This window comes from Oncorhynchus mykiss, chromosome 7, assembly GCF_013265735.2.
Source record: "Oncorhynchus mykiss isolate Arlee chromosome 7, USDA_OmykA_1.1, whole genome shotgun sequence".
Lineage (NCBI taxonomy): Eukaryota > Metazoa > Chordata > Actinopteri > Salmoniformes > Salmonidae > Oncorhynchus > Oncorhynchus mykiss.
The window spans coordinates 79,000,586-79,021,763 of NC_048571.1; the positions used below are offsets into that span (position 1 = coordinate 79,000,586).

Here is a 21,178-nt window from a genome sequence, read left to right on the forward strand (position 1 = left end):
TGGAGTCACGAGTGCATCTTGTATCTCAATATTAGATGTGGTATACAGTAGTAAGCTACCTCCAGAAAACCAGTGTGGAAATAGGAAGCAGGGGGGTTCTCAAATCATAGAAGACTAAGGAATTTCATTACCCAAATGTATCGAACGAAGCTGCCAGGTTATTGCGATGTGAGTGACCATTTAGTGAAAAACATATTTCATTAGCAAATGAATGGCCAGAGTAGGACAGCCTTGGCATCTTTGCTGAGTTGGATGAAGAAGAAGTCAGAAAAAAATGTGTTGTAAATGACCAGTGCTGATAAAAGGCACGCTGGCCATATTTAATACTAGATGGCTCTAATTAAAGTACTTGATATCCTTAGCGATGGTTGAGTCCGGCAACACCACCACCCAGTGACTATTAATAGTCCTGGCTTGTGCTTCATGGAGAGCAATAATTCTGGGTAATTTTATTAATAAAATAATTGCTCTTTCTTTCCAGCCTGCTATGCCTCGACCAAATTTATATATCAGCACCTTGCTTGCCTCACCACACTCTCCAGCAATGAATGATTTTAAAATGCATGAATCCTTTGTCGCTCTCCCTCTCCCCCTATTTTCCCTTTCTCCCTCTCCCCCTATTTTCCCTTTCTCCCTCTATTTTTCCCTTTTCTCTCTCTCCCTCTCTTTTCCCCCCTTGCTCTATCCCCCTCATCTCCCCCTCTTTTCCACCCTTCTCCTCCCTTCTCTCCACCTATTTTCTGCCCCTTCTCTTCCCCCTTTTCCACCCCTTCTCTCCCCCTCTTTCCCCCCCTTCTCTCCTCCTCTTTTTTCCCCATTTCTCTCTCTCCTTCCAGCTCGTTCTTTTGAGCTCATCTTTGCTCGGTCGGTTTGTCTGTCTGTTTGCCTGCCTATCCATCTGTTTCTCCATCTTCACTCCGCCACCCCCCCCCCCCCCCCCTCTCTCCTCTTCTCATTCTCTCTCTAAGTCTGACTAAGTCCCATAATGGATCCTGGCTGAAGAGATAGACTGCTGTCCCCTAAGAGAAATAATACAGATGCAGACAGAGGGATTCTAACACTGCCTTTATAAGAAGAACCATTCAGATCAGAGTTCAAAATACGAAATTCAATTGCAAATGACTGAATTCAGACAGACATGAGTATGCAGTAAAATGTATACAAGAACCATCCCTATTTCTTTTGCAGTTGGCATAAAAATTCCATCGGATTTGATAGCACAGCACGTCTTATCCTTTCCAATCCTAACTTGTCATACAAATCAAATCACAATCAACTCACACGTAAGACATGAATCATGTCTAGAGCAAAAAACTTAAACTGTAATGTTAGTGTTCTTCCCCTAAACACACAAAAAACTCTCAAAGTCTTACCTTTCCAACATAGAGAGGTTCTGTGCCTGTGTACTCCTCCACCACAAAGAACTGGTTCCACACCCATCCCCTCTTCACTCGTTCATGGGACATGAGCTCCTGCTCCTTAGTTTCTCCCTTGGCCATGCCACTAGTCCTCTCCGACCATCCACAACTACAGCAATGCAAAAGCCAAAGGGCCGTCAACAGGCTATATGCTCCCAGTCTCCAAGAGGGAGCCATTTTGGAAAATCCTGCTTGGCTCTACATGTGACGGGGATTTCCAAAGAGGTGAAAAGAGTCCTCAAACCGGCAATGTTGAAGAAATGAAAGCCAGAGGCCAACCAAAATCTCTGTTCTAGGACACTTGATTAATCCACAAGATTCTTAAGTATTCTATTGTCTTAAATAGTTCTATTGTCTTAAATAGTTCCAACTCAGGACGCAGGGCATGCCATGGCACATCATGACTTTGGACAGGCTACAGAAGGTTTTTTTTCTGTGCAGAAGAAACTTGACAAATCATTTTGAACCGTCCTTATCTTTCCCATGTAATCTTCTCCATCTGGTTTTTCCCTGACTTATCTCACCTGTTCGTCTACACTGGTATCAAATTCATTCGGGTAACAGAGATGTGTTTTGTTACTGTGCAAGTGAAAACTGCATTCAAGATTTCCAAGACAAACTTTCCCATATGTTCTAAGGCAGCTTCAATCTTTCAATCTTTACCACAAGTATTGTGGTGAAGGGAGTGGGCCTGACATCGATTTTTTTTAAACTCCCTAAGAATTAAAATTGACACTTTCAATCCATACGTGGAAATTTGCTTGATTCCAATACATTAATAATACATTAATTTGGGAAATCATTTAATGGATAGGGTCCTTTGAGAAGATCATGGGACCGATAACCACTGAAATGGCATTTGTATAATTGTCAAGGACAATGTGGGTTTTACCTGGTATGACAAGGTTCAAATCTTACAGAAACCCATAGTGAGATACCCAAGGCTATCTCCAAACTATTGGAACTGATTCTCACTCAAATGCTTAGTTATCTTTCTCAATATCTTTGTTCTCTATTTTCAAACTCATTAGCAATGGATTTCAAAGAAAAGTGGATCATTCTGATACTCGGGTCCTCAGGTACAAAGGTTCTCTCCAGATCCAGGATCCTAGGGTTGTGTGTATGGTCCAGCTGCCATCTCTTGTCACTTCATTCCCGTATTAGAGAACAGTATCCTTCAGGAGACTCCATTGGCTCAGATCTTATTTTGTCCATTATTCTTCTGGATGATTCAGGCAGTGAGAGGACACCCATAAAGTGCTGAGAGTAGTGGCAAAACCTGCAAAAGACCAAAAAGAATAGCATAGGTTACCATCACATTTTCCTGTAGAACAGAGACGGAATCCATCACTGGTTGGGCTTTAACACTGCAGGGTATTTCATCACACAGTATATGAAATTGTATACATTTTCCAAACGCGCACTGCAAACAAAACGTGTTCAAGCCTGAACTCATTTATCTTTTTATTAGCTCTTCACAACTCGAGCCACAATAATGAAAATGTGTTTGTTTTTCTTCGGATTATCTGGAGTGAACTGTTTTCAGCTGGTCTGTTGTTGTGCTCGACAAGAAACCCGAACAATGTGCTCTAAGAGCGATGGCGCAGTACTGTACGAGGGCAGGGAGCGCCAGGTGTGTGGAGGGGAGGATGCTGTAGAATAGAGGGAAGAGAGAAAGAGAGGGATGGTTCTTCTTCATGAGCCAGGCCACTAGCATCTGTCTGCTTTAGTCCGGCCAACCAAGCGGCCCTAACCCCGGCCAGCTGATTAATTGCATGAGGGAACACTAATTGGATAAAAGCATTAATTCAATCCATCACGGCAACAGCCCCCTAATGCCTCAAACAAACACTGCTGAGAGAGGCGGGAGTAGTAAAGAGGCGGTACGTTGCGGCGAGGCGTTGCAAAGAAAGTAGATAAGAGGAGGTGCGTTGCGGCAAGGTGGTGCGTTGAGGGAGTAGATAAGAGACGGTGCGTCGAGGCTGGAGTAGATAAGAGGCGGTGCATTGCGTCGAGGCGATAAGAGACGGTGCGTTGCTGCGAGGCTGGAGTAGATAAGAGGCAGTGCGTTGCAGAAGTAGATAAGAGGCAGTGCGTTGCGGAAGTAGATACGAGGCAGTGCGTTGCGGGAGTAGATACGAGGCAGTGCGTTGCGGGAGTAGATACGAGGCAGTGCGTTGCGGGAGTAGATAAGAGGCGGTGCGTTGCGGTGTGGCGGGAGTAGATAAGAGGCGGTGCATTGCGTCGAGGAGATAAGAGACGGTGCGTTGCTGCGAGGCTGGAGTAGATAAGAGGCAGTGCGTTGCAGAAGTAGATAAGAGGCAGTGCGTTGCGGAAGTAGATAAGAGGCGGTGCGTTGCGGGAGTAGATACGAGGCGGTGCGTTGCGGGAGTAGATACGAGGCGGTGCGTTGCGGTGTGGCGGGAGTAGATAAGAGGCAGTGCGTTGCGGGAGTAGATAAGAGGCAGTGCATTGCGGGAGTAGATAAGAGGCGGTGTGTTGCAGGAGTAGATAAGAGGCAGTGCGTCGAGGCTGGAGTAGAAAAGAGGCGGTGCTTTGCGGTGTGGTGGAAGTAGATAAGAGGCGGTGCGTTGCAGTGTGGCGGGAGTAGATAAGAGACGGTGCTTTGCGGTGTGGCGGGAGTAGATAAGAGGTGGTGCGTTGCGGTGTGGCGGGAGTAGATAAGAGGCGGTGTGTTGCAGTGTGATGGTAGTAGATAAGAGGCGGTGTGTTGCGGTGTGATGGGAGTAGATAAGAGGCGGTGCGTTGCGGTGTGTGGGAGTAGATAAGAGGCGGTGTGTTGCGGTGTGATGGGAGTAGATAAGAGGCGGTGTGTTGCGGTGTGATGGGAGTAGATAAGAGGCGGTGTGTTGCAGTGTGATGGGAGTAGATAAGAGACAGTGATTTGCGGTGTGATGGGAGTAGATAAGAGGCGGTGTGTTGCGGTGTGTGGGAGTAGATAAGAGGCGGTGTGTTGCGGTGTGATGGGAGTAGATAAGAGGCGGTGTGTTGCAGTGTGATGGGAGTAGATAAGAGGCGGTGTGTTGCGGTGTGATGGGAGTAGATAAGAGGCGGTGTGTTGCGGTGTGTGGGAGTAGATAAGAGGCGGTGTGTTGCGGTGTGATGGGAGTAGATAAGAGGCGGTGTGTTGCGGTGTGATGGGAGTAGATAAGAGGCGGTGTGTTGCGGTGTGTGGGAGTAGATAAGAGGCGGTGTGTTGCGGCGAGGTGGGAGTAGATAAGAGGCGGTGTGTTGCGGTGTGTGGGAGTAGATAAGAGGCGGTGTGTTGCGGTGTGATGGGAGTAGATAAGAGGCGGTGTGTTGCGGTGTGATGGGAGTAGATAAGAGGCGGTGTGTTGCGGTGTGATGGTAGTAGATAAGAGGCGGTGCGTTGCGGCAAGGTGGTGCGTTGAGGGAGTAGATAAGAGACGGTGCGTCGAGGCTGGAGTAGATAAGAGGCGGTGCATTGCGTCGAGGCGATAAGAGACGGTGCGTTGCTGCGAGGCTGGAGTAGATAAGAGGCAGTGCGTTGCAGAAGTAGATAAGAGGCAGTGCGTTGCGGAAGTAGATACGAGGCAGTGCGTTGCGGGAGTAGATACGAGGCAGTGCGTTGCGGGAGTAGATACGAGGCAGTGCGTTGCGGGAGTAGATAAGAGGCGGTGCGTTGCGGTGTGGCGGGAGTAGATAAGAGGCGGTGCATTGCGTCGAGGAGATAAGAGACGGTGCGTTGCTGCGAGGCTGGAGTAGATAAGAGGCAGTGCGTTGCAGAAGTAGATAAGAGGCAGTGCGTTGCGGAAGTAGATAAGAGGCGGTGCGTTGCGGGAGTAGATACGAGGCGGTGCGTTGCGGGAGTAGATACGAGGCGGTGCGTTGCGGTGTGGCGGGAGTAGATAAGAGGCAGTGCGTTGCGGGAGTAGATAAGAGGCAGTGCATTGCGGGAGTAGATAAGAGGCGGTGTGTTGCAGGAGTAGATAAGAGGCAGTGCGTCGAGGCTGGAGTAGAAAAGAGGCGGTGCTTTGCGGTGTGGTGGAAGTAGATAAGAGGCGGTGCGTTGCAGTGTGGCGGGAGTAGATAAGAGACGGTGCTTTGCGGTGTGGCGGGAGTAGATAAGAGGTGGTGCGTTGCGGTGTGGCGGGAGTAGATAAGAGGCGGTGTGTTGCAGTGTGATGGTAGTAGATAAGAGGCGGTGTGTTGCGGTGTGATGGGAGTAGATAAGAGGCGGTGCGTTGCGGTGTGTGGGAGTAGATAAGAGGCGGTGTGTTGCGGTGTGATGGGAGTAGATAAGAGGCGGTGTGTTGCGGTGTGATGGGAGTAGATAAGAGGCGGTGTGTTGCAGTGTGATGGGAGTAGATAAGAGACAGTGATTTGCGGTGTGATGGGAGTAGATAAGAGGCGGTGTGTTGCGGTGTGTGGGAGTAGATAAGAGGCGGTGTGTTGCGGTGTGATGGGAGTAGATAAGAGGCGGTGTGTTGCAGTGTGATGGGAGTAGATAAGAGGCGGTGTGTTGCGGTGTGATGGGAGTAGATAAGAGGCGGTGTGTTGCGGTGTGTGGGAGTAGATAAGAGGCGGTGTGTTGCGGTGTGATGGGAGTAGATAAGAGGCGGTGTGTTGCGGTGTGATGGGAGTAGATAAGAGGCGGTGTGTTGCGGTGTGTGGGAGTAGATAAGAGGCGGTGTGTTGCGGCGAGGTGGGAGTAGATAAGAGGCGGTGTGTTGCGGTGTGTGGGAGTAGATAAGAGGCGGTGTGTTGCGGTGTGATGGGAGTAGATAAGAGGCGGTGTGTTGCGGTGTGATGGGAGTAGATAAGAGGCGGTGTGTTGCGGTGTGATGGTAGTAGATAAGAGGCGGTGTGTTGCGGCGAGGTGGGAGTAGATAAGAGGCGGTGTGTTGCGGTGTGATGGGAGTAGATAAGAGACGGTGCGTTGCGGTGTGTGGGAGTAGATAAGAGGCGGTGCGTTGCGGTGTGCGGGAGTAGATAAGAGGCGGTGTGTTGCCGGGTGATGGGAGTAGATAAGAGGCGGTGTGTTGCGGTGTGATGGGAGTAGATAAGAGACGGTGCGTTGCGGTCTGTGGGAGTAGATAAGAGGCGGTGCGTTGCGGTGTGATGGGAGTAGATAAGAGACGGTGCGTTGCGGTGTGTGGGAGTAGATAAGAGGCGGTGTGTTGCAGTGTGATGGGAGTAGATAAGAGGCGGTGTGTTGCGGTGTGATGGGAGTAGATAAGAGGCGGTGTGTTGCGGTGTGTGGGAGTAGATAAGAGGCGGTGTGTTGCGGTGTGATGGGAGTAGATAAGAGGCAGTGTGTTGCGGTGTGATGGGAGTAGATAAGAGGCGGTGTGTTGCGGTGTGTGGGAGTAGATAAGAGGCGGTGTGTTGCGGCGAGGTGGGAGTAGATAAGAGGCGGTGTGTTGCGGTGTGTGGGAGTAGATAAGAGGCGGTGTGTTGCGGTGTGATGGGAGTAGATAAGAGGCGGTGTGTTGCGGTGTGATGGGAGTAGATAAGAGGCGGTGTGTTGCGGTGTGATGGTAGTAGATAAGAGGCGGTGTGTTGCGGCGAGGTGGGAGTAGATAAGAGGCGGTGTGTTGCGGTGTGATGGGAGTAGATAAGAGACGGTGCGTTGCGGTGTGTGGGAGTAGATAAGAGGCGGTGCGTTGCGGTGTGCGGGAGTAGATAAGAGGCGGTGTGTTGCGGTGTGATGGGAGTAGATAAGAGGCGGTGTGTTGCGGTGTGATGGGAGTAGATAAGAGACGGTGCGTTGCGGTCTGTGGGAGTAGATAAGAGGCGGTGCGTTGCGGTGTGATGGGAGTAGATAAGAGACGGTGCGTTGCGGTGTGTGGGAGTAGATAAGAGGCGGTGTGTTGCGGTGTGATGGGAGTAGATAAGAGACGGTGCGTTGCGGTGTATGGGAGTAGATAAGAGGCGGTGTGTTGCGGCCAGGTGGGAGTAGATAAGAGGCGGTGCGTTGCGGTGTGTGGGAGTAGATAAGAGGCGGTGTGTTGCGGTGTGTGGGAGTAGATAAGAGGCGGTGTGTTGCGGTGTGTGGGAGTAGATAAGAGGCGGTGTGTTGCGGTGTGTGGGAGTAGATAAGAGGCGGTGTGTTGCGGTGTGTGGGAGTAGATAAGAGACGGTGCGTTGCGGTGTGTGGGAGTAGATATGAGGCGGTGTGTTGCGGTGTGATGGGAGTAGATAAGATGCGGTGTGTTGCGATGTGTGGGAGTAGATAAGAGGCGGTGTGTTGCGGTGTGTGGGAGTAGATAAGAGGCGGTGTGTTGCGGTGTGTGGGAGTAGATAAGAGGCGGTGTGTTGCGGTGTGATGGGAGTAGATAAGAGACGGTGCGTTGCGGTGTATGGGAGTAGATAAGAGGCGGTGTGTTGCGGCCAGGTGGGAGTAGATAAGAGGCGGTGCGTTGCGGTGTGTGGGAGTAGATAAGAGGCGGTGTGTGGCGGTGTGTGGGAGTAGATAAGAGGCGGTGTGTTGCGGTGTGTGGGAGTAGATAAGAGGCGGTGTGTTGCGGTGTGTGGGAGTAGATAAGAGGCGGTGTGTTGCGGTGTGTGGGAGTAGATAAGAGACGGTGCGTTGCGGTGTGTGGGAGTAGATATGAGGCGGTGTGTTGCGGTGTGATGGGAGTAGATAAGAGGCGGTGTGTTGCGGTGTGTGGGAGTAGATAAGAGACGGTGCGTTGCGGTGTGTGGGAGTAGATAAGAGGCGGTGTGTTGCGGTGTGATGGGAGTAGATAAGAGGCGGTGTGTTGCGGTGTGTGGGAGTAGATAAGAGGCGGTGTGTTGCGGTGTGATGGGAGTAGATAAGAGGCGGTGTGTTGCGGTGTGTGGGAGTAGATAAGAGGCGGTGTGTTGCGGTGTGTGGGAGTAGATAAGAGGCGGTGTGTTGCGGTGTGTGGGAGTAGATAAGAGGCGGTGTGTTGCGGTGTGTGGGAGTAGATAAGAGGCGGTGTGTTGCGGTGTGTGGGAGTAGATAAGAGGCGGTGTGTTGCGGTGTGATGGGAGTAGATAAGAGGCGGTGTGTTGCGGTGTGTGGGAGTAGATAAGAAACGGTTTGTTGCGGTGTGATGGGAGTAGATAAGAGGCGGTGTGTTGCGGTGTGTGGGAGTAGATAGCTTTGCGGCGAGCCTGCATCGCAGGAAGAGGTTGTGATTAATGGGCTTTGTGAAACCTTAAGAACGGGAAAAAAATACATTTTAGTGTGTCTGTGGTGTCACCACCTCAAGGCGAAGAGATTGCAGCACCAGTGGGAGGAAGAAGTCGAGGAAAGCTGTTTCGAGCTGCTTCAGGACAGCAGTTGTTTAACCTACTGTGCCTTTGTGCTAGCTGGGTGAAGCTCTCCAATATTTCTCGATGCCTACAAGCTATTATTTTTTTTTGTTTCTGTAAAATTATTCAAATTCAGACTGAGGTCAAACGAACAATGTGCCTGGTATTTGCAATTGAGCTCTGTGAATGAAGCCAAAGAATAGGAAGTAGGAAAGCATAGTTTTAAAGGCCTCTCGGTTTTGAGACAGAGTTTTGAGGCTGGGCTTTGTGGCAGGGTTGAGAGGCTGGGCTTTGTGGCAGGGTTTTGAGGTACGTTTTGAGGCAGGGCTTTGTGGCCGGGTTTAGTGGCAGGGCTTAGAGGCAGGGCTTTGTGGCAGGGTTTAGAGGCAGGGTTTTGTGGCAGGGCTTTGTGGCAGGGTTTAGAGGCAGGGTTTAGAGGCAGGGTTTTGTGGCTGGGCTTTGTGGCAGGGTTTAGAGGCAGGGCTTTGTGGCAGGGTTTTGCATCGCATTTGTGTAGCTATTGTAGGTATGAGACACTCTCCCTGAACACATATTGAACTCTAAAATGTAAATTCCAACATGGCCTTGAATAACAATGACCAAGTTGTGTAAGGAGAACACAATTATATATACCTGTAGATATTGTATACAAAGTACAACATCTGCAAAGTGTGAACATACGGTATATTTACATAATCAGATACCACTCTGTGATATATACAGCCCAACCATGAATAAAAATGCATGGCATCATAGCCGACTGCACAGTTGCGTTGTTAGATGCTTTCCATTTGATTGTGTCATGTATTTGGTTGTGAAAAGCTGTGATCTGATAGCTTTGTTTTCAGTCTTGTATAATACTGAGTACTATCAGCACTACCGTTTGTCCCTCAGTCTTGCATCTATGAACTATTGTGATGTTAAAAGGTTATGACGTGTGACATTTAGAGGAAGAAGAGGCAAAGATGACTCAAGTCACAATTCAACATGACTTTTTGATCCAATGGAAAACGTTGACATCTAAGGAGGGAAAAAACTCAATTAGAAATAAACAGAGTAAGAGAAAAATAAATGCAATGAAAGGAAAAGATTAAATCCAATTTAATATGGTAAAATGAATCATTTACGTCGTCCATATTGAACAAAAGTCGTCCAAATATCCTTGCAAGTCTTTTTACTCGACTTTAATTGATCCAAAATATTATTTTTCATGTCTCCAATTAGACTCGTATGTTTTAGCTAAAGAGCTGACTTCAAAGTTAAAGTCGTTGTTTATGCCTTTCCGCCTCAAAGGCAAACGGCTTGGGGAGAAAAACCCAGATTAAATCATTTTTTGCCTATCTACGCTTACCCTGCCCCCTTAACTCGAGATATTTTAACTGTGTGCTTGGCAGTGCGTATATGATTAATTAGAAACCATTTGTATCAAAAACTTTTCTGGGTGAACGTACAGCTCTGAAGTTGCTCTCTAACCGAAACATTTGCTTGACTCCAAACCAAACCGCTTGGCATTTCAAAACAGCAACCAGACTGCCAAATTCTTGTTTTTCTAGCTCACTCTGGGAATTTCATTAAGTGCGTATGCATTTACTCTTAATGAGTTCCAAAAAAAGTATAACACCCTAATGAGTTGGAGAGAGAGAAAGCGCACGATAGAGGGAAGTCTCGTTCTCTATCGCAACTTGGCCACACAAGAGAGGTCGTGGAAGCTCGTTGCTAGTAGCCGGGCTAATTAGCGCTGTGTCAATTAAAGACCTTCCAAGCAGGGGCAAGCCAGCTAGCCGATACAGTACAGTCGCAAGGCATCTCTTTCACCCCAAAAGCTATTAGCAAGCTCTGCAGTCATTCGTGAAATTTTAGGGCAGTGGATTGATTCTTAAACATGGCTGCGGTTTCACATCAGTGGCCGTGCCCAGAGCAGGCCCCCTGACAGCTGGCAAGCGGCAGATGACGGACTGGGAGACTGATCACTGCAAAGTGATGGGCGTGGGGCCAGTGACCGGGCGACAGGCCCTCTCAGTCACTCCCCCCCACCCCTCCATTACGCCCATCAGCTCTCGCTTTCTCTCAGTCCCTCTCATCCTTCTCTTTTCTCACTTTGTCATCTTTCTCTCAATCCTCCTTTTCTTCTACTGTCACCACCTCCCCATCTCATACTCTTCACCTACTGTCTCCACCTCCCCATCTCATCCTCTTCACCTATTGTCTCCACTTCCCCATCTCATCCTCTTCACCTACCGTCTCCACCTCCCCATCTCATCCTCTTCACCTACCGTCTCTACCTCCCCATCTCCTCCTCTTCTCCTACTATCTTCACCTCCCCATCTCATCCCCTTCACCTACTGTCTCCACTTCCCCATCTCATCCTCTTCACCTACTACTGTCTCCACTTCCCCATCTCATCCTCTTCACCTACTACTGTATTCACCTCCCCATCTCATCCTCTTCACCTACTACTGTATTCACCTCCCCATCTCATCCTCTTCACCTACTACTGTCTCCACCTCCCATCTCCTCCTCTTCTCCTACTACTCTCCACCTCCCATCTCCTCCTCTTCTCCTACTACTGTCTTCACCTCCCCATCTCATCCTCTTCACCTATCGTCTCCACCTCCCCATCTCCTCCTCTTCTCCTACTATCTTCACCTACCCATCTCATCCCCTTCACCTACTGTCTCCACCTCATCCTCTTCACCTACTGTCTCCAACTCCCCATCTGCTCCTCTTCTCCTACTGTCTCTACCTCCCATCTCCTCCTCTTCTACTGTCTCCAACTCCCCATCTCATCCTCTTCACCTACTGTCTCCACCTCCCCATCTCATTCTCTTCACCTACCGTCTCCACCTCCCCATCTCCTCCTCTTCTCCTACTACTGTCTTCACCTCCCCATCCCTTCCCCTTCTCCTACCGTCTCCACCTCCCCATCTCCTCCTCTTCTCCTACTACTGTCTCCACCTCCCCATCTCATCCTCTTCACCTACTACTGTCTTCACCTCCCCATCTCCTCCTCTTCTCCTACTACTGTCTCCACCTCCCCATCTCATCCTCTTCTCCAACTGTCTCCACCTCCCGATCTCATCTTCTTCTACTGTCTCCACCTCCACATCTCATCCTCTTCTCCTACTACTGTCTCCACCTCCCCATCTCATCCTCTTCTCCAACTGTCTCCACCTCCCCATCTCATCTTCTTCTCCAACTGTCTCTACCTCCCCATCTCATCCAACTGTCTCCACCTCCCGATCTCATCTTCTTCTACTGTCTCCACCTCCACATCTCATCCTCTTCTACTGTCTCCACCTCCACATCTCATTTTTGTATTTTTTTTATTTTAGCTTTATTTAACTAGGCAAGTCAGTTAAGAACAAATTCTTATTTTCAATGACGGCCTAGGAACAGTGGGTTAACTGCCTGTTCAGGGGCAGAAGACAGATTTGTACCTTGTCAGCTCAGGGATTTGAACTTGCAACCTTTCGGTAACCTAGTCCAACTCTCTAACCACTAGGCTACCCTGCCGCCCCATCATCATCCTCTTCTCCTACTATCTTCACCTCCCCATCTCATCTTCCTCTTCTTCTACTGTCTACACATCCCCATCTCATCCTCCTCTTCTCCTACTGTCTCCACGTCCCCATCTCATCCTCTTCTCACACATTATCCTCCACCTCTCCCTCAGTCTCCTCCTCTCTACCGCTCCCTCTGGTTCTCTTCTAATATCATTCCATACTCTTCCTCTCTCCGCCTCTGCAGCTGAAGCCTTCTATGGTGGTTTAATATAACACTTTAATAGTAAAAACTCATCCTTACTTCTTATCCTGCTGACTTTTAACAGTCTATCCCTTTCTGTCTCTCACTTTCTTAGTCTCCATTTGACTCCATTTATCTCCCTAAGTCTCCTCTCCCTTTCACTCACTTCCTCTCCCAAACTCTCCCTACGACTTCCTTTCTCTCGCTACGGCTCCCAACCTCTCCCTACGACTTCCTTTCTCTCCCTACGGCTCCCTTTCTCTCCCTACGGCTCCCTTTCTCTCCCTACGGCTCCCTTTCTCTCCCTACGGCTCCCTTTCTCTCCCTACTTCTCCCCCTACGTCTCCCTTTCTCCCCCTACGGCTCCCTTTCTCCCCCTACGGCTCCCTTTCCTACGGCTCCCTTTCTCTCCCTACGGTTCCCTTTCTCTCCCTACGGCTCCCTTTCTCTCCATTCTACAATTACATTTTTAGGTTTTTAGAGCCATCTGCTTTTCTCTTCCAGTCATGTTATTCCCTTTGTATGTTTAATTTTCTACACTGCATTACTCCATCTCTCAAAACTTTTCCCTCTTCATCATGCTCCTCCTCTTCATCCTGCTCCTCCTCTCTTAATGATGCTCCTCTCGTCATCATGCTCCTCCTCCTCTCTGCAGCTCTTCATCATGCTCCTTTCTCTCATCTCACTTGGTTAATTGTTGTGTACACTAGTGAGGTTCCCTGTACAACAAGCGAGTAAAAAACAATGACCACGCAGGTTCCTTTAAGCCAGTGGTCACCGACCTTTTCTGAGTTAAGATGAAAGCAGAGATTCACTGGTCAGATATTTATTTTATTCACTTAATGTAAGCCTATGCAACATTAAACTATTAAAAACAGTACTGTAGCAATGATGGTTGTACAGTAGGTTATAGGCCCAACATATTATTACTGCATATTGGCTTTGCATGAATTGCCATTTAAAATTATATTTCAAAGTTTGAGGTACTGTAGACTATATGATCTCATCGGTAATAGATGAGTTGTTGTGTTATTTGTGAGGCACAGCTGAGTGAGCGTACATTTAAATAATTTGTTTTTTATTTTACTGGGCTGATGGTGCGTGTATCTGATGGTCAGTCTCAGCGGAGGGAGAGAGCAGCAGACTGCGGGTCAGTCTCAGCGGAGGGAGAGAGCAGCAGACTGAGGGTCAGTCTCAGCGGAGGGAGAGAGCAGCAGACTGCGGGTCAGTCTCAGCGGAGGGAGAGAGCAGCAGACTGAGGGTCAGTCTCAGCGGAGGGAGAGAGCAGCAGACTGCGGGTCAGTCTCAGCGGAGGGAGAGAGCAGCAGACTGCGGGTCAGTCTCAGCGGAGGGAGAAGGCAGAAGACTGAGGGTCAGTCTCAGCAGAATGAGAGAGCAGCAGACTGCGGGTCCGCCCCTCAACATCCCTCTGCTCTCCCTTTCCTCCACTGACACTGACCAAAAAGGGACACCGTCTTCCAGATGATGGCAAAACTCAAGTTGCAACTTCTACCTCATGTACAAATTCATGTTGTAACGCCAATGAACAGAGAAAGTGAAATATTCCTCCATATTAAAAAAAGACCCAAGCTGCTAATAAAAACTCAAGCATATGGATACACTTTCCTACTCATTCATTTCAGCTGCACTGCTAGTTGTAGTGCTGAGCGGAAATAGGAAGAACAAACATGTTATTGCTCATGAAAGTGTTGATTACAAAGTGCTGAGTAAGAACTTGAAACTCAGTCATAAAAACAGCCGCTCTTTGCTGTATTCAATGACAGTCTCTCTCTAGTTTTAAAAGTTTTGAAAAGTCACAGCATCAACTTTGCTGTAGTTTTATTTTCTGCCTGCTACGTTACTGCAGACACAGTCATCTGAGCCATCCAATTGGCCAGTGGTAGGCCTATAGTGCAATTGATTTGCACTCTGGGCCCGCCGGGAAAGCAGAGTTTTTACTTTCAGACACATGAAATGGTTCAAAATGGTAATGCATTGCAAGACAACTTTTTTTTTTTAAACAGGAACTCAGTGTTTTTTTTTTTTTTTTTTACAGAAGTGTTTGAGATCGACTAGAAATGCCTTGGAGATCAACCAGTTGATTGACCGGTTTGGTGACCGTGTCTTTAAGCACACGGCTGACATCCCTAGTGTCACTGCAACATCACCACATCGCTCCTTTAACAACGTGTAATTTCAGGGAAACAAGAAATAGACTGAATTGATTACAATCTAAGGGGGGGGGGGGGGGGGTGAAGGATTATGTTCAGAAGCTAATAGCTAATAGGTATCACATAACCCTCCTTTAACCCCAACCCCCCTCCTGTGTGTTTTATATTACTCATTTTGATTTGTCCACCGATTAAGTATCTGCTCAACACTGTCCCTACACGTCCCCCCATACCCTCCCCCTTCGCTTTTCCACTCCCCCTATCTCGTATCAGATGGATGACAGCGATCATCAAAGCAGGACCCACAGTCTGCTTATTCAAGTGAGCCCTGCCACCAGAGTCAAATCCCCTTTGCCATGCTTATTAAAAAAGCCTATTTTGTCATCTCCAGTCCTAATTTGTCACAGTTGCTTGGGTTCCGTGGCCATGGTGTTGAGGAGAAAAACCACAGCACGCAGCATACACAACAAAAAAACATTGCTTTGGCGTGAAATGTTTATGTGGTCTCACTTTATGTGGAGTTTTAATGGGTCTAACTCAAGACAGAGAAAGAGTGGGTTGTGAGTTCAGTAGGCGGAAAACATAACAATTGTGCTCACACAAGGAGCATTAGATCTGGGGTGGAATCATTTAAAACTTTTCATAACAGTTTAAAAGCATTTACATGAAAGTAAACAGGTAATGTAATTTCATTGAAAAACAGCTTACCTTAAATTTGTTTACTTTAAAAAGGCTTGCCTAGGACACCAACACCTATGCATTGTGGATAGGTAATGACAGAATAGACTAGAATATCCATATCTACCTGGATCAAAGAGAATATTTGCTAAAAGCATCTTCTGGATCATCATATTGTGTAAATGTTTTTTCAAATCTCTTCAGCTACACACCAACATGTACTAATTTAACACACAAGATCATTTGGATGCATGTAAAAACATTCCTCTCAAAATACAGAATTTGAGAAAATATCTAATTATGCATTCAAAACATCTCCAGACACCACACTGAAAAATTTGATCTCATGAATTACTAAAACCCCCATTGATGTTGCGATATCCAGACATTGACTGCATCCAGACAGCAATGCTCCAGCGACTATTATTGTTTGGAACCTTCACCTTGTGAAAGGCATTCTGTATCCAAAAGACCCCGTGTCCTATTGGCAGGGCCAGCTCTAGTCTTCTGGGGGCCCTGTGCGAGAATTTGGCATGGGGCGAAGAAAAATGTTTGCTGTTTTAAAACACATTCCCTGAAATTCTACACGTTTTTTTTATGACTGATGTCATGTTAATTTGACATCTGAGTGAGAATGACTAACACAAACAAATGATTACTACACGTTTAGATAGCTGGCAAGATTAAATAAGAATCTAAAAATTGTTAGTTGACATGGCTAATTAAGTGAGTGTCAGTGACTGACAGAGAAAAACTGCTGATGCACAACCACATTTTGAAATTGCAGCTGGTGTATTCTACCATTCTAATTATGATCACTAAGTTGTGTACACTGCTTAAAAAAATAAAGGGAACACTTAAACAACACAATGTAACTCCAAGTCAATCCCACTTCTGTGAAATCAAACTGTCCACTTAGGAAGCAACACTGATTGACAATAAATGTCACATGCTGTTGTGTAAATGGAATAGACAACAGGTGGAAATTATAGGCAATTAGCAAGACACCCCCAATAAAGGAGTGGTTCTGCAGGTGGGGACCACAGACCACTTCTCAGTTCCTATGCTTCCTGGCTGATGTTTTGGTCACTTTGAATGCTGGCGGTGCTTTCACTCTAGTGGTAGCATGAGACAGAGTCTACAACCCACACAAGTGGCTCAGGGTGTGCAGCTCTTCCAGGATGACACATCAATGCGATAGTGGCAAGAAGGTTTGCTGTGTCTGTCAGCGTAGTGTCCAGAGCATGGAGGCGCTACCAGGAGACAGGCCAGTACATCAGGAGACGTGGAGGCCGTAGGAGGGCAACAACCCAGCAGCAGGACCGCTACCTCTGCCTTTGTGCAAGGAGGAGCACTGCCAGAGCCCTGCAAAATGACCTCCAGCAGGCCACAAATGTGCATGTTTCTGCTCAAACGGTCAGAAACAGATTCCATGAGGGTGGTATGAGGGCCCGATGTCCACAGGTGGGGGTTGTGCTTACAGCCCAACACCGTGCAGGACGTTTGGCCTTTGCCAGAGAACACCAAGATTGGCAAATTCGCTACTGGTGCCCTGTGCTCTTCACAGATGAAAGCAGGTTCACACTGAGCACGTGACAGACGTGACAGAGAACGCCGTGGAGAACGTTCTGCTGCCTGCAACATCCTCTAGCATGACCGGTTTGGCGGTGGGTCAGTCATGGTGTGGGGTGGCATTTCTTTGGGGGGCCGCACAGCCCTCCATGTGCTCGCCAGAGGCAGCCCTCCATGTGCTCGCCAGAGGTAGCCTACCGAGATGAGATCCTCCTTGTGAGACCATATGCTGGTGCAGTTGGCCCTGGGTTCCTCCTAATATAAGACAATGCTAGACCTCATGTGGCTGGAGTGTGTCAGCAGTTCCTGCAAGAGGAAGGCATTGATTATATGGACTGGCCCGCCCGTTCCCCAGACCTGAATCCAATTGAGCACATCTGGGACATCATGTCTCGCTCCATCCACCAACGCCACGTTGCACCACAGACTGTCCAGGAGTTGGCAGATGCTTTAGTCCAGGTCTGGGAGGAGATCCCTCAGGAGACCATCCGCCACCTCATCAGGAGCATGCCCAGGCATTGTAGGGAGGTCATACAGGCACGTGGAGGCCACACACACACTACTGAGCCTCATTTTGACTTGTTTTAAGGACATTACATCACAGTTGGATCAGACTGTAGTGTGGTTTTCCACTTTAATTTTGAGTGTGACTCCAAATCCAGACCTCCATGGGTTGATACATTTGATTTCCATTGATCATTTTTGTGTGATTTTGTTGTCAGCACATTCAACTATGTAAAGAAAAAAGTATTTAATAAGAATATTTCATTCATTCAGATTTAGGATGTGTTATTTTAGTGTTCCCTTTATTTTTTTGAGCAGGGTATATATATATATATATATATATATATATATATATATACACACATACATACGTATACATACACACACTCTGTTTGTTATTGTACGTAGGTGGTATATTGTTGATTTGGGGTTTTCGCTGTCTGTTTTATGTAACAGTGGTCTTTGGGTTGTGTTTGCGCCTGTGTTTTGGCTTCAACAATTTTTGTACCTGTTCCTGTTTACTGAGGACATTAAAGTGCTTATTCCCGTGAAACTTCTGGTCTCTGCGCATGACTCCACACCCATCACTCTCCCGACGTTACAAGATCATTCGTAAAAATCCACATAACTTCGCCGATCTTCATTGTAAAGAGTTTAAACACTGTTTCCCAAGCTTGTTCAATGAACCATAAACAATTATTGAACATGCACCTGTGGAACGGTCGTTAAGACACTAACAGCTTACAGACGGTAGGCAATTAAGGTCCCAGTTATGAAAACTTAGGACACTAAAGAAGCCTTTCTACTGACTCTGAAAAACACAAAAAGAAAGATGCCCATGGTCCCTGCTCATCTGCGTGAACGTGCCTTAGGCATGCTGCAAGGAGGCATGAGGACTGCAGATGTGGCCAGGGCAATACATTTCAATGTCTGTACTGTGAGATGGTTCGTCATAGTCTGGGGCGGTGTGTCACAGCATCATCGGACTGGGCTTTTTGTCATTGCAGGCAATCTCAACGCTGTGAGTTACAGGGAAGACCACACCTCCCTCATGGTATCTTTCCTGCAGGCTCATCCTGACATGAACCTCCAGCATAACAATGCCACCAGCCATACTGCTCGTTCTGTGCGTGATTTCCTGCTAGACAGGAATGTCATGTTCTGCGATGGCCAGCGAAGAGCCCGGATCTCAATTCCATTGAGCATGGCTGGGACCTGTTGGATCAGCGGGTGAGGGCTAGGGCCATTCCACCCAGAGATGTCGGGGAACTTGCAGGTGCCTTGGTGGAAAAGTGGGGTAACATCTCACAGCAAGAACGGGCAAATCTGCTGCAGGCCATGAGGAGATGCATTGCAGTACTTAATGCAATCTGGTGGTGGCCACACTAGATACTGACTGTTACTTTTGATTTTGACCCCCCCCCCCCCCCCCCTTTGTTCAGGGACACATTATATTGTGGAACTTGTTCAGTTTATGTCTCAGTTCTTGAATCTTATGTTCATGCAAATATTTACACGTTAAGTTTTCTGAAAATAAACGCAGTTGGCAGTGAGAGAAAGTTTATTTTTTTGATGAGTTTATTTATACACACACAGTTTGGACACACCTACTCATTCAAGGAATTTCTTTATTTTTACTATGATAGTCCCCCATCAAGATGGGATGGCATATCGCTGAAGAATACTGTGGTAGCCATGCTGGTGAATTCTAAATAAATCACAGACAGTGTCACCAGCAAAGCCATCACATCACTGTCACATCTCCTCCTCCATGCTTCACGGTGGGAACCACACATGCCGAGAATATCCGTTCACCTACACTGCATCTCACAAAGACAAGTCGGTAGGAACCAAAAATCTCAAATTGGGACTCATCAGACCAAAGGACAGATTTCCACCAGTCTAAGGTCCATTGCTTGTGTTTCTTGGCCCAAGCAAGTCTCTTCTTATTTTTGGTGTCCTTAAGTAGTGGTTTCTTTGCAGCAATTCGACAATGAAGGCCTGATTCACGCAATCTCCTCTGAACAGTTGATGTTGAGATGTGTATGTTACTTGAACTCTGTGAAACATTTATTTGGGCTGTAATCTGAGGTGCAGGTAATTACAGAATTCTGAGGCTGGTAAATCTAATGAACTTGTCCTCTGCAGCAGATGTAACTCTGGGTCTTCCTTTCCTGTGGCGGTCTTCATGAGAGCCAGTTTCATCAAAGAACTTGATGGTTTTTGCGACTGCAGTTGAAGAAACTTTACGGATTGAATGACCTTCATGTCTTAAACTAGTGGACGGACCTTCATGTCTTAAACTAGTGGACTGTTGTTTCTCTTTGCTTATTTGAGCCGCTCTTGCCATAATAGGGACTTGATCTGTATACCACCCCTACCTTGTCACAACACAACTGATTGGCTCAAACACATTAAGAAGGAAAGAAATTCCACAAATTAACTTTTAACAAGACACACCTATTAATTGGAATGAATTCCAGGTGACTACTGTACCTCATGATGCTGCTTGAGAGAATGCCAAGAGTGTGCAAAGCTGTCATCAAGACAAAGGGTGGCTAATTTGAATAATCTCAAATATAACATATATTTTGATTTGTTTAACACTTTTTTTGGTTACTGCATGATTCCATGTGTTATTTCATAGTTTTTATGTCTTCGCTATTCTATATTTTATATTTGAGATTCTTCAAATTAGCCAACCTTTGCCTTGATGACAGTTTTGCACACTTTAGCATTTTCTCAACCAGCTTCATGAGGTAACCTGGAATGCAGGCTAGCGGTCGCGGGCCCTAAGTGACTGCTTATGCCGTGTGTGCCTGGAACCGGCCCTGCCTATTTGCTAAGTCAATGATATGCAGCTGACTGAAACTGGAGACTAGCATCCACATTGACACACACAAGGTAGCCAGGGAAAAACTGTCCAAAGAGAGCTGAAGCCCGTTGCCTCATATTAAGCCCTGTGTTTACTTATGGGATATAATGAGAGGTGACATATATTGTCAGAGCCTTGCTAAAGCTGGTAGCCTAATTACATTAATTGCTGCTTTCCACCCCCACTCACTCTCTCTACCTCTTTTCTCCCCTCTCCTCTCTCACTCCCTCCAGTAAAGGCATGGCTCTGCAAAGCTCTTCAAAATCTGCCCACAGCAGAAAACTGCATCACTGCCTGTCTCTCTCTGTCTTCAAATAAAATAGTATTTGTCACATGCGCTGAATACAACAGGTGTAGACCTTACTGTGAAAAGGTTACTTACAAGCCCTAACCAACAATGCAAGTAAAATAACCTGTCTGTGTGTCTCTCTCTCTCTCATAATTTGTCTCACTCTTCTATGCCCCCTTCTTTTTGGTCATCTCCCCCTCTCCCCCTGTACAGACAGCCCCCTGACTACTGGCTGGCTGCACATGCCACACTGCCCACCACCGTGGCGCAGGCACGCACATGGGGCGCCCGCACTGCCAGCTGAGCAATTACTCAATCGTTCATCTCACGGGTGGCTGGCACACTGGAAGCCCCTGCTTTGGTCAATAATCAGGGGGTGCGAGAAAGCAGGAAGAGCAGGGAGAGTTGGTAAAGCTCTGAGGCTGGCCTGGACAGAACGCTCACTGACTCTGACAGACAGAGGACGTCCAAAGCAGCTGACAGCTGTCGGTACACATGGTCCCAGAACAGCAAAAAAGCATGGGTATCTGATAGTTTCATCACTGTTGGAGAGTCAGTTCCTGTGAGCTCAGGTTCTTTGGCTCGTAAGGGGTCGAAGATAGGGCCAGGGGTTCGACAGAGCTGATCCCAAACCTCTTGGGCAGAGCGTGAGCCGAGCGGG

At 47.5% G+C, this 21,178-nt stretch overlaps 1 protein-coding gene across 5 annotated transcripts in view; it reads right to left on the reverse strand.

Moving 5' to 3' along the window:
- The window catches only part of LOC110528552 (cadherin-22), a 269,991-nt gene that overhangs the window by 154,312 nt on the left and 94,501 nt on the right, over positions 1–21,178 (reverse strand). For all 5 annotated transcript variants that reach the window (XM_036984155.1, XM_036984152.1, XM_036984153.1 and 2 more), the window contains exon 3: positions 1,374–2,697. In XM_036984155.1, the coding sequence (XP_036840050.1) occupies positions 1,374–1,595 (222 nt within the window). In that variant the 5' untranslated portion in view covers positions 1,596–2,697. The remainder of the gene's footprint in view (positions 1–1,373; positions 2,698–21,178) is intronic.